This window comes from Poromitra crassiceps (genome assembly GCF_964638095.1).
Source record: "Poromitra crassiceps genome assembly, chromosome: 11".
Taxonomy (NCBI): Eukaryota; Metazoa; Chordata; class Actinopteri; order Beryciformes; family Melamphaidae; genus Poromitra; species Poromitra crassiceps.
The window spans coordinates 46,667,360-46,681,227 of NC_139643.1; the positions used below are offsets into that span (position 1 = coordinate 46,667,360).

Genomic DNA, 13,868 nt, shown 5'->3' on the forward strand with positions numbered 1-13,868 from the left:
CTGTGAATCTGAAGGGCTAGCTGGTCCTCTGTGAATCTGAAGAACTAGCTGGTCCTCTGTGAAACTGAAGAACTAGCTGGTCCTCTGTGAAACTGAAGGGCTAGCTGGTCCTCTCTGAAACTGAAGGGCTAGCTGGTCCTCTGTGAAACTGAAGAGCTAGCTGGTCCTCTGTGAAACTGAAGAGCTAGCTGGTCCTCTGTGAATCTGAAGGGCTAGCTGGTCCTCTGTGAAACTGAAGAGCTAGCTGGTCCTCTGTGAAACTGAAGGGCTAGCTGGTCCTCTGTGAAACTGAAGAGCTAGCTGGTCCTCTGTGAAACTGAAGAGCTAGCTGGTCCTCTGTGAAACTGAAGGGCTAGCTGGTCCTCTGTGAAACTGAAGAGCTAGCTGGTCCTCTGTGAATCTGAAGGGCTAGCTGGTCCTCTGTGAAACTGAAGAGCTAGCTGGTCCTCTGTGAAACTGAAGGGCTAGCTGGTCCTCTGTGAATCTGAAGAACTAGCTGGTCCTCTGTGAAACTGAAGAACTAGCTGGTCCTCTGTGAAACTGAAGGGCTAGCTGGTCCTCTGTGAATCTGAAGAACTAGCTGGTCCTCTGTGAATCTGAAGAACTAGCTGGTCCTCTGTGAAACTGAAGAGCTAGCTGGTCCTCTGTGAAACTGAAGGGCTAGCTGGTCCTCTGTGAAACTGAAGGGCTAGCTGGTCCTCTGTGAAACTGAAGAACTAGCTGGTCCTCTGTGAAACTGAAGGGCTAGCTGGTCCTCGGTGCGCTGAGACGCTGTTCTAACGAAAATCCTTTCAAAAAGCCCAGTGTATTATTTCACTGTCATTTCCAAAGCAGGGCTGTTTTTCATCATTCTTGTAAAATCGTCATTTTTTGACAGCAGTGAAATACCGATCATTCAACCTGGACACAGTTCAGAATCTGAAGTAAGTGCTGTGTGAAGCGCGGGAGTTTCCTGGGATATATATATTTGTCTTTGACCACCGAATACTCTGAAGAAGGACGGTAGCAGCAGAGCCTCATCTGGCTTCACTTGACTTTATGACAGCAGTGATTTAATATAACGTGTGTCAGTGCTCACCTGTACATGTGGGGGCCGCCTCCCCCCCGAAGCCTCATTCTGAGACGGACCACTTCCTCCCTGGCTACTGAGCGGCACCTCCACCACAGATCTGTTCACACACACACACACACACACACACACACACACAGAGTACATACAGTACGTACACACGCGTAGGCTTAACACACTCGTATCTTATGGGGCTGATATGGCCAGAGGCTGAACCCAGGCACACGGTCGCGCCTGGCCCCTCATTCGCTCTTCAGGCAGCGAGCAGGAAGCTGCTGTGCTGGGGGAAATAAACGATCTGGACGCTCCCCAGTTGACTTGAGAGTTATTCACTGAAAAACAGTCATTTTTCTAGGACTTGACTTCATGGTCTCTTTGTGTCTACAGCCAGATGTTCCCATTTTGACGTTTAGGGCTTTAGAGGAATAGAGAAGGGCAGATCGATTTTGGGCTCCGATAATTCATCCATTAGTCGTCAACTATTAAATTAATCGCCAACTATTTTTGATAATCGATTACGATTAATCAGTTTGAGTAATGCAAAAAATGAAAAAAGTTCAAATTCTATGGTTGCAGCTTCTTAAATGTGAATATGTTCTGGTTTCTTTACTCCTCTACGGCAGTAAACGTTGGGTTGTGGGCATTTGAGGATGTCATCTTGGGCTCGAGGAGACGCCGATCGACATTTTTCACCATTTTCTGACATTTTCTAGACCAAACAACTAATTGATTAATTCAGAATATAATCGACGGATGAAAATAACCGTTAGTTGCAGCCCTAGATTGATTTAATGTCAAACATTTCTAGTCATTTTGTTGTTTGTCAAATCAGATAATTCACTATATCACTATCATGTTGACTCAAAGTGAATCTTGTGAAGATTGGGTTTCAGAAGTCTTTGTTCCCATAACCCACCACCCACTTCTTATGAATCTGTAATGAAGGATCAGGCATGATAGTAGCAATTTAATAACACGGTCAAGTAGCTCAGTTTCTCCTCCTTTCTCACTCAGACCACTGTGAAGCACGCGGCGTGGCATTCTTTATTTAGAAGTGCTTTTTCATTATACAGTGAATTTGAATTAGTTATCACCTCATCTCCTTATCTAATTAATGAATTAATTAATTAATCATCGCCATTACCCCTTTTTGTTAATGACATTTAACCAATCGACCCTTTCTCTCCGCATCGCAGAACTCGCTTCTCGTTGAAATCCCTCCCTATCGGAACCAGAGACTCTCCACTCCGGTCCACGTCAACTTCTACGTGTGCAACGGCAAGAGGAAAAGAAGCCAGTGCCAGCGGTTCACCTACGTTCCTGCCAACGGTACATCTCTCCATCTCCTACTGTAACTCCACACATGGTGCCAAATGCAGCCCCAGCAGGGCCGAGCCCCCCCCCCCCCCCCCCCCCCCCCCCCTGGACCATCTCAATCCGGCCCCCCAACGTCCTCGAAAGAGAACAAAACAACCCCCCAAAACTCAATTATAGGCAGAATGATGTTCATTCATCTCATCTGCTACAGCCATTTGATTTGTATGACTGTTCTATCTGGGGTTTTACAGGAGAAATGACCAATCACAGCGAGAGGGAGCGTTAAAAATAGGGTTGTTGGCAGGTATGATGTCCAATGTGTGGCCCTTCGCTTACTATAAGTCAGTCTGGCCTTCTGGAAATAAATGTCAACCCCCTGAGTGACTCATTTTCAATTTCAGATTTTAACAGACGCTCAGAACCACTAACAGTGAAAGAGCAGGCCGGGGTCACCCTCTGACCTCTTGACCTCTCTGTCCTCATTCTCTCTCTCTCTTTCTTTTGACTTTTCCTGTCACCCACCCCAACACCTCGCTATTCCTCCATCTGGGATCTTTTTGAATATCCCCAGACTAATTAGAAACATTTTAGCCACCATTTTTTTTACATGTGAAGAGGAGAACAAACAGTTTGTATTCCCCCTTGTCTGGTGGTTTGCTAGGGAGGAACAAAGCCACATTATTATTCCCTCCATTGTAAAAATCCATCTCCATAAAATCTGTTTCTTTTCCGTACCTGTAGCTATAAGAACGCTGCAGTGACTGGACGCCGGGGGGAAGGGGGCATGGGAAAAGCATGTTATTTGAATAGCGAAACCTATTGCCAAACTAAATATAAACGCTGACCCACCAACTGAAATGTAAAAAAAACCGCTAAGCTAATTGCGCTCCGGGCACGGAGCGAGCATCCAGTGGGTGGTTCAAAGCCCTGATTCAAACTGAGCTGGCCCAGCCCAGTTATGTGGGCGCCCAAGTGCCCTGCTGTGAAAGTGGACCATTGTCCCCCCCCCCCCCCCCAAGCCCGGGACGCAGGGAGAGCAAGGGAGGGGACGGGACAGACTGAGGGGACATAGTCTGGACGGTGTCTCCCACAGGGTGAGCACCATGTTACGGAAACAAGCCAGCTGGGTGAACGATACGATCTGCCAGTGCCAGTCTGACACGAAAGGGAGAAAGTCGAAAAACAAAGTTTAAAAGAAGCGCTAGACCAGGCCACCAGGGGTGCCCAAACTTTTTTAGTAAGAGAGCTAGTTACAAAAAATAAAAAATAGAACAAGCTACTTCTTTTCCCCTTGTCCCCCCCCCCCAAGTGCATATTTAGCACATTTTAAAACAGTATTATATTATTTAACGTTAGAATGTTAATAATAATATAATGTTATAATGATAAATACTGTAGATACTGAGTTAGCTATACTGTACATGAGTGGGATTTAGTTTATGCATTAAAAACTTAAAATAAAAAAAATTATTTGCATTTTGGATTTCTTTGGCGAGCTAGTTATTGATGGCCCGAGATCTACAGCACCCCTGTGCTAGACTGAGTGAAAGCGTATCGGTGGAAGAAGTGACCGAAACCTCCCATTTGTTTGAGATGAAAATGAATTAAAAGTTTTGCCAGTGTTTCTGAATCGCGTCATCATGTTAAAAAAATTTGACACAGCAGGTCTTTACGAAATCAACAGATTTATTTTGGGACGTACCCATCACTGACTTTCACACTGCGGACACGCAAAGGCAAGGCTCTCAGGGCTTTTGTGGCAAGACAAACATTTGCACAGACACACCCCGTGTGTGTGTGTCTGTGTGTGTGTGTGTGTGTGTGTGTGTGTGTCTGTGCATCTGCCCCTCCCACCTCCAGTGACAGACACACTTCCTCTGACCGTGTGTGTGTGTGTCTGTGCATCTGCCCCTCCCTCCTCCAGTGACAGACACACACTTCCTCTGAGCGGGCCTAAAATAGGGGTGTGTGTGCTATTTTTAGGCCCGTGTGGGTGGTGTGACCCGTCTCCTCATCAAAGTTCCTCTTGTACAGTTGTTGACAGCGGAGGCCTGGTGTTGCATGCTGGTGCTTCCTGGTTGGTTCTTCTAGTCCAATTTTATTTTCCAGGTCGTCCCATTAAGATTACGAATCTCTCTCCCTGCCCAAGAAAGCAGGTTCTCAAAGTGGGGTCCGGCCGGGCACCCCCAGGGGGCCTTGAGGGGGTTCCACGGGGGTCCCCAGCAAAAAGGGGGATCATTTATTTTCACTATAATTCCATCCATAAGTAACACCATGACAGAATGTATGACTCTGTTTGGTCTTGGTTTTCATACACTTTCTCTGTAATAAAACATCTAAAAGGAAAAAGTCTGATCAGATGGGGCACCCAGCTGCGACCAAATCTTATCAAATAGGGCTCCGTGCTCAAATTTGTTTGTTGTGTCAGTTTAAGGGTGAAAACCTTGACATGAAAAAGTATGGGAGCCGCTGCCGTAAGCAAATCCATACAATAAGAAGCACATAAAAGGTAGTAGGTGGCCAAAGTGGCACTGAATCCAAACACATGCTTCACATTATAATGTGAAACGGTTTAGCCACACAGCCATGAAGAGAAGAAGGAGATCCAGTTCATTGCGGTTGAAGAGAACTTGTGTGGCGATAGATCTCAGGTTCAGGAACCGCCGCGCTGTCGTAGGCATTTGGATGTACTGGAACGGCATCGCTCGTTATATAAGATTCATTTGGTGTCCCACATTTTACAACTCGGTGGTGCTCAACACCATCTGAGCTGGAGTCTGGACGGGTGGTGCTCAACACCATCTGAGCTGGAGTCTGGACGGGTGGTGCTCAACACCATCTGAACTGGAGTCTGGACGGGTGGTGCTCAACACCATCTGAACTGGAGTCTGGACGGGTGGCCGAGTCCAATTCAGAGACTGAGATCAAGGCTGTGGAAGAAGAGCCTGGCTCATCTCAGCAGCCAAAGTCCCCAACCAGAACGCTCCGAAACCACCATTTTGTCTTCCAAGTTCCCAGCTACGACGTCTTGACAAAATCAGCTCTCACGTTGAGTTGAGCGTGTGTGTGTGTGTGGGGGGGGGGGTGTGTGTGTGTGTGTGTGTGTGTGTGTGTGTGTGTGTGTGTGTGTGTGTGTGTGTGTGTGTGTATATGTGCTTGTGTGTGTGTGTGTGTGTGTGTGTGTGTATATGTGCTTGTGTGTGTGTGTGTGTGTGCGTGTGCGTGTGTGTGTGTCCCACCCCCCACTTTGCCTCAATGAAAGTGTGGTAATTCTTTTAAATTGCAGGCCCCTGTTGAGTATGAAGCTCCTGCAGCAGCAGCAGCAGCAGCAGCAGCCACATATTTCATATCGCACATTTAGGGTATTAGCGCCAGAGCAGGATCCAAAGAAAATAACCCTTTTTTATTATACAACCAGCTGGATGTCTCTTGCGGTGATGATTCATCCCCTTCTTCTCCTTCTTTCTTGTTTAGTGAATATCTGCAGCCGGGGTGGGAGAGGCTTAGGCCCAGACACAGAGTCTCATTGATCAGAGTGTTTGTTTGGCAATGGGTATCCTAGCCACAAACCCACTCACTCACTCACTCACTCACTCACTCACTCACTCACTCACTCACTCACTCACTCACTCACTCACTCACTCACTCACTCACTCACTCACCCTTGAGGGAAGCTGGAACATGTGTTTACTCATTGTGCGTTTCTCTCCTCCTCCTCCATCAGTTCCGACAATAAAGACGGAGCCGCATGACGACTATGACGCCCCGCTGCTGTGTGCCCAGCGCGGCCCCGGCCTGCCGCTGCACCCAAAGCCATACTTCCCCCCGCAGGTCGCGACCCCCCCCTCGATGACCCCCTCTGACCTCCGGCTGTCGTGCGCGGCGGTGGGCGGGGCCTTCTCCGTCGGCCAGCAGAGACTGGGAGCCAAGCCTTCCTCACTGTCCTCCTCTTCCTCCCCCAGCACCAGCCCCAAACTGCACGACCTCTCCCCCCCGCCCTTCTCCAAGTGCCTGGGACCTCAGTCTCCGATCCTCCCGCACGTCTCCATCATCCAGGAGGCGCCGGGACGCTACCAGCCGTCCGGCGGTCTCCTCTACCCGTCCAGCAGCGCCTCCTCCTCCCCCGCCTCGCAGCCCTCCACCCCCGGGGGCGACGGCCCCTTCTCCTCCCCGGCCCACTGCGTGACGCCGGGCAGCGGGAGCACCAGCCCCGTGGCGCAGCAGCACCCCAAGGTGCCGGAGAGGGGGGGCCGGGAGGGCAGCCCCCCCACGCTGGCTGTCAACATCAAACAGGAACCGCAGGAGCTCGACCAGATGTACCTCGATGACGGTGAGTACAAACGACGCAAGCAGATAAGACACAGACGTCAACAGGCGTCATCAGTTTTTACACATCATCGCAGTCATATACTACATCATATATCTACACACAACTTAGGTTACCGTACATACTGTAGTGTACATCATATACATACACATGTTTTACTAGATTAGATTATGGTTCTACACAAACACAGCATTATCGTTAGACTGTGGGAGGAAGCCAGAGCACCCGGAGGAAACCCACGCACACTCCACACAGAAAGGAGCGGGGGGGCGGGGGAGATTCGAACCCACGACCTCCTTGCTGTGAAGCGACAGTGCAAACCACAGGGCAGATCAATGTGAAAAAGGCAAATTAGCCAACGTACCGCCCCCCTTGAAGGAGCAATAAGTCTGACAGCCCCATCGCACAAAATGACCATTCACTAAACTAACTAACTAAACACTCCTGCTGGCTCTCTGTGTGAATTAGCGAGCTTATTTGTCTCTGTTGTCAAAATGTGAGTGTCTTGTTTCTGTCACTCACAGGCCACCGTAACACAAGGGGGCTGGAGGGATGGAGGGAGGGAGGGTGGGTGCGGCGCCAAAAAAGTTGTATCAGTGTTGTTGCAATTCCTACTGGTTGTCCATAGAGGTCGTTAAAGTTCATAAATCATTTACTACTCCGTACTACTGCTAAACTCTCACTATTATTTAGATGGCCTGCTTTTGTTTTCCTCCCCGCTGTCAGCTTGTAACTTATGCAGTAGTTAGATCAAAGAAACCTTGTTGCGGTCGATGTATATCGCGCTTTAAATCCTGAATGAGGCCCTCAAAGCCCCCTGGTGAAAATAAATGCCTTTTTTTGTGACCTCCTTTATTTACCTCACAGAGAGGTCTTTTTAGGAGCAGAACGTTTATGATCTCATTGGTCTGGGCCTCTGCGCTCACCACCGAGGCTCTGTGCTCGGCTAGCTGCTCTGTGCTGATTTGAAATAAACGGGATAAATGATCTTCCTCGGGGCAAGAAGAAGAAAAAAAAACGGCTGCCTGGCCTCATATAAATCACGAGTCTCTCAGTTGCAGTAGATGAAGAAACACTAACCAGCAGCTATCAGCGGAGGGCTTTGATCTGTTACCAGAGCCCCCCCCCGCTGACGCGTCTGGCCGGGCTTCCTGACGGTGGCCCAATGGGGACGAACGTTGTGCTGCAGCGCCACAGACGCACGGCTCAGATTGTTCCCATGCCACTTCCTGTAAACGGTCTGGGTAAATACATTAACACTTGTTAGCTCCGTCTGGGGGGATATTCAGCTGGCTGCAGCCGTGTCAATGGAGGTTTGATTCGTAATTATGCTCTGACTCCGGTGCCGCCGCTGCTGCTGCTGCTCCCACTCCCTCGAAGGGTTGTTGGGTACAAACCAGGAGAAGCGAACGTAAGAGATCAAAGTTGAAAGTACGCCACTATAGTCATGATGGATATTTCTGAGAAGTTGGGCCCCCCCCCCCCCCCCCCCCGTTTGCACTGTTTTCATTGGCGAATTGACGGAAATTTTACTAAGCATTCCAAACTTAATGTGGCTTCTCACTTCGTTAAAACTTTTGGCAGAGTTTGACACGGGCTTTTGCTTTACGGCCTCATTCGGGTGTGGTGTTGCTGTAATTCCTCGTCGACCGCACTCGTTAAAAGTCACATAACGATATATGAGATTTTTGGGGAGCTGAAACACTTACTGTCATTGAAAAAAAAAAAACGGTATATTCATTGAACCTCTGGTGTTTTGTGAGTGTGGAGAAGGGGTGTGAATGTATTTTGCCTGCTGTAATTTAGTAGATAAAGTTCATAAAATGTTCCGCATAGTCAACTAGTCGAGCACACTTGTCTTCAGAAATTGTCACCTAAATAGCTTGAAGATCATTTTTGTCGTGCAAAATGACATTTCATTCGACATTGACTTGGCGCAAATAATTTAAGCGATCTAAGTTGAATGCTTTGATGTTTAGCGACACAATCAGGTGTTTTTGCCCCCCTGCTGTTACTCCTCTTGTCTTTGATCATAGCTGGTATCTCTCCTCTTGTCTTTGATCATAGCTGGTATCTCTCCTCTTGTCTTTGATCATAGCTGGTATCTCTCCCGCTGTTTGTACAGGCCTCTAATGGTCCTCCCGCCCCCCTCCCGCCATGTAGCATGCTTCCCCCACTGTCCCCTGGGACGTTACAAACATGTCTGCTCATGGAAAGTCTGAACGCTGTCGTCTGGCCCGGAGCCTGGCTATAGGCCGCAGGCTGCAGGCTTTGGACTGTACCACGCTGCACAGGCTGAGGGCCACACCGCCATCAAAGTTGCTGACTGGAGGCGTTTGCATGCTTCCTTTTGGCTCAGGGAAAGTCTGGAAGAAGTGGATCCAGCCATACATAACACACAGCAGCACAGTCGTCGTGTGCCGACGGGTTTTTCTCTCAGCGGTGAGGTAACGCGAGCGAAACACGCGCGCGTTTAAGTCCGATCTCAGCCAAATAGTATTTCCAAAACACATTTTATGATTTGTTGTTGTGGCCTAGTTAGGTGTCGGAACAGTGCGATTGATTGCCAGAAAGTTGAGACGATATTTGAAATGAAATTGAGCATACTTGATACTTGATTTATAATTAACTGTAGCTGAATGTGTCTGAACCGATGTGGTAAAAACCACTTAATACTAAGAATAATTGTGCATTCCCGGTGGCTCACCTGGTAGCACGCATACCACGGAGGCTTGGTCCTTCGCGGCCGACACGGGTTCGAATCCGACCTGAGGTCCTTTGCCACATGTCATCCCCTCTCTCTCTCTCCACCTTTCCTGTCTGCCTACTGTCCTGTCTAAATGAAGGTAAAACGCCCCAAAAATAATCTTTTAAAAATACTACGAAATACTAAAAATACTAACGAAAGATGCAAATTGTAGGAGCATGGGTAAGGGTGAGGCATTGGCTAACCCAGAGCATGGAAGAAGCCTAATCACTCTGTTTATTAATGTCTCAGATAATAACAAGAGACGTGGAACACGCAGCATCTGACTTCACACAATTTGTGACATTGATAGTTGCAATTAACTATTAGCTATAGCCTGTTATTAACGTGTGGGCAGCCACGTACCTTTGCAGGAAATATCCCAATTGGTTTATCACATACTGTAACCGGCCACAAAAGTGCTATTTACTGCTTCCAGGAGAGTTGCCAATTACTGGTGCATACACAAATAAGAGGGAATATTTTCACTGTGGTTACAGTATATACCCGTACAAGGACTCCTTTCTCTTCCTTTCATTCATATTTCTTAAAACCGACAACATTTCCAGTGCATTATTGTTCAGGAAATTTGCCTCTAAGTAATACCTGGGTTTAAAAAAAAATCATTGGCAAAAGCATGGGTGAACTACAGAACCGCGCCGCTGTGGGATTGACTAGCAGGAACCCAGTAGAAGCCTCAGTCTGTGGGCCAAGAACATCTTGTGGCTTGCGGCCTGGACCTGACGTGGCACTGAACCGGGGGGATCTGCGGTGCGTTGCCCCCCATCCTCTGCTCTCTCTCTCTCTCTCAATTGTCTCAGCTCTGCTCCCTCAGCCGTTTCATTCTCAAGTTAAGTTAAGTTCTCAGAGACTCTCTTAATGTATCGCGGTAGGATTGTGTTGAAAGAAGCTGTTGTTTACGGGCCGGATTCTGTCGACGCGTTTGAACCCTTAATGAGGCAAACAGCAGTTGTCCTGCTAATTGTTTGGGAGTTCCTCGTTTGTGCGGGGTTTCCTGGTGGAAAAGCCCGTGGCTCTATCAGTGCACTCCAGCTGCTGCCCGACCTCGACGGGACAGGAAACGGCTTCCTGGATTACTTCATATCAATCGCCACCCTCCCTGCACTTGAGTCACTGTAGTGTTAGACATGTAGGATAACAAATGAACACGCTAACAGCGCAGTCCCTCATGTTATATTCACAACAATGCTGTCAGCATAATCAAACGTGTTTGGAAATAAAATGATTAAGTGTTGAAAATAACTATTTTTCACACAACCTGTATTTCTTACGGGGGTTTTATTGTCTTTCACTTTTTCCTGTAGAAATATACCGTTATACAATTGAAAGCATACTGTGGTGCTACAATAGACCTGTATAAATATAAACACAGAAGTAATAGTCTGAGATGAATGACCTCAACTGCTTATCAAAATGTATCCTATATATCCAAATTACAATTTTCTATTGAATCAGTAAGATACTGTATCCTCCATTCAGTCTTGTCTTCTTTCATAATACAGGTCATCTTGCCTTCCATCATGGACAGCTTTCTTTGTTGTCAACATGGTTTGCAATATTGTTACAATTCGTGTGCACTGCGGACCTACTGTTCTATAGTGATTTATACAGTGAGTGAACAAAACATATCATTACATTCATACCCTTCGGTGTTTATAACATAATAAAACAAAATCATTTGACAAATTATTTCTTCGCAAAATCAAATCGTGATCACTTTCAGACTTTTTGCCTTGTTCTGACGAGTCTTAGAAAATCACTGCCAAGCGATTATTGTTTGTTTTTGCTGCGGTTGTTCGTAGCATCACCCCCCGTTCTCTCTTGAGCGAATCAATGTCACCAGAGCCACATGACACCCATGTGGTGCTGCTGTTGGGTCTATTCTTAGTACTGGGTCTATTTTTAGTACTTTGTTGTACGCACACTTAGAGATCAATGGATTGATTTTTTTCAATTAGATCCTCGACATCAAATGTGGCAGCACAATGAAAAGTAGGCCATGGCAACGGACGCGTAAACAGTGAACGTTGTGGCCTCAGTGGTGGCAAATGATAACATTTGACTGCAGGTAGCAGCACATCTTCCTGCTTTGTCTGAATAAACGGTATTGAATCCAAACCAGACTTTTCTGCATAATCCATAATCCCTTTCATATTTTGTCGTCCCACCACCTCAAAACGTTATTTATGATTAAGTTCAATCTATTCCACCACATGGTGCGTGGAAAAATATCTGAACGCCGTAACTCATCCGTGATTTTGATCGTTACCGGACAGGTGATGATATGATGTCCTAAATTTATAGCCAGCATCCTGACTTGACGGACAGTACGCGGTGAGCAGCCGGTGCGATACCGGCCCCTTGAGGCCTGAACTGGAAGAGGATATCCTTAAACCTCCAGATGGTGAGAGGGTGGAGACGAGGGTTCAAGGATTTAATTCTTGAGGTTCAAGTCCTTCTTCTCATAATTTGCTCTCGTTTTCCTCCCATTCGCCCCGGCTGTTGGCGGTGCGCCGCTGTCCTGATGGTGAGGTACTTTACAGAGTATCTTGTATTACTGTACACACACGAAAATTAACTGTTCTAATCCTGCCTCTATCATAAACAGTCGTTACTGATCTTGGTGAAACTGAAGCCGAAGTCTGGTGGTGAATTCTGTCCTCCCCGCAGATGTTTAGTCAAAGTCTCATTCAGGAGTTAGATTTCTCCGCTCTGAATTGGCAGAAGTCAAGTCCGCACCGCTGGAAGCCTTTTTACGCACGCAGCACATGCTAACATGCTATATGGCGATCTAAAAGATGGGGTTTGGACGGCGTTTACCCGTGATGTTTTGCACAGATACAACTTTTTAAGTACCGAGACGAACCAGCCTGAATAGATATGTTTTTTTTCCCCCTTTCTTTCTTGGCACTCCGTTATAACGGAGCCAGTGGTGGAATGTAACTAAGTACATTTACTCAAGTACTGTACTTATGTAACGGTAGGCAGTGTAGTGCTGTGCAGTGAGTCAACCTCAATCCCCAAGACCTCAAGACACGCTCTAGCAACAGACGCTAGAGCCCATGGGTTTTAGTGTCCTTGGGAGGTTGCGAGTTCGATCCCAGCTGCAGAAGACACTTAACACAGGTTACACTTAAGTACAATGTAGAGGTACTTGTACTTTACTTGAGTATTTGCATTTCATGCTATACTTTACACTTCCACTCCACTACATTTCAGAGTGAAATATTGTACCTTTCTTCTCCACTGCATTTATTTGACAGTTTAGTTACTAGTTACTTTGCACATTTAGATTATTAATACAAACTAATAAATTATAATATATCTTTTATGTTAAGCTACGCAGCAATATATAAAGTAATTAGAAATCGCTATATATATACTGGATGTGTGTGTGTGTATGTATATATATATATATATATATATACTGTATATATATATATATATATATATATATATATATATATATACATATTATATATACGCACGCACGCACACGCACACACACACACACACACACACACACACACATATACACACATAGTACTTTTAATTGAGCTACTTTTAATATATTATAATAATACTTTTGTACGTTGACTTGGGTAATATTTTGAATACAGGACTTTTACTTGTAACAGTTTGTTTTTTTACGTCCGTGGTATTGCTCAAAGATCTGAATACTTCTTCCACCACTGGACAGATCAGGAGGAAGACATTCACAGCACCTGGATATAAATGTCATAACTCCGCTGACGACTATCTTCCCCTCCCATGCCAAGGTCTCCACAGAGACATGACGCTGTGAGACGAACCCCCCCCCCCCCCCCCCCCCCGTCCTCATAGGCACATAATAGGTTCAGTGTGTCCACGAGTTTCTGCGGCACGTTCATGTGAGATTGTAGTTATCCGACGTTCAAGCCTTCTTCCTGTCCCTTTATTAATAGCAGTCAATCAGGCGGGCCAAACACATGAACTTAATGTCTCTAGAAGAACCTGGGGCTGAGAGAGGGAGTGTGAAGGATCCCCACCGTACTCTGTAATTGTAAACAGCCTCAGTCAGAATCCAACGCTATATCTTTACGTACTCAAGCCGTGTGTGTACTCAAAATTTTGTGCAAAAATGTTGGGTAAATGTCGTGGTAACGTGGTGCTTTGGCTATTTTAAGTTCTGTCTCTGTTATTTTCCTAGTACCTGTGGTGGTAATGATATAGTACGTCTTTGTTTACAACAGAGGCTTCACTCAGACTTGTAAACAACTGGATCGTTATTTTCTGCAGGGCGGGGCTTAAAGTGTCGAGAGAGGCGATCGGATGCGAGTGTGATTCCTGGTCGGAAGTGTGGGCCGTGCGAGCGCCGGGTCACCGAGGGAAGGGCCGCAAAAAAATAA

The 13,868-nt window shown here is 46.6% G+C and overlaps 1 protein-coding gene across 1 annotated transcript in view; it reads left to right on the plus strand.

The window, feature by feature from the left end:
- The window catches only part of nfatc1 (nuclear factor of activated T cells 1), a gene marked incomplete at its 5' end in the record, with an annotated part of 50,680 nt that overhangs the window by 33,128 nt on the left and 3,684 nt on the right, over positions 1-13,868 (plus strand). Inside the window, 2 exons of the mRNA XM_083645690.1 lie at positions 2,266-2,398; positions 6,111-6,716. Of these exons, the coding sequence (XP_083501816.1) occupies positions 2,266-2,398; positions 6,111-6,716 (739 nt within the window). The remainder of the gene's footprint in view (positions 1-2,265; positions 2,399-6,110; positions 6,717-13,868) is intronic.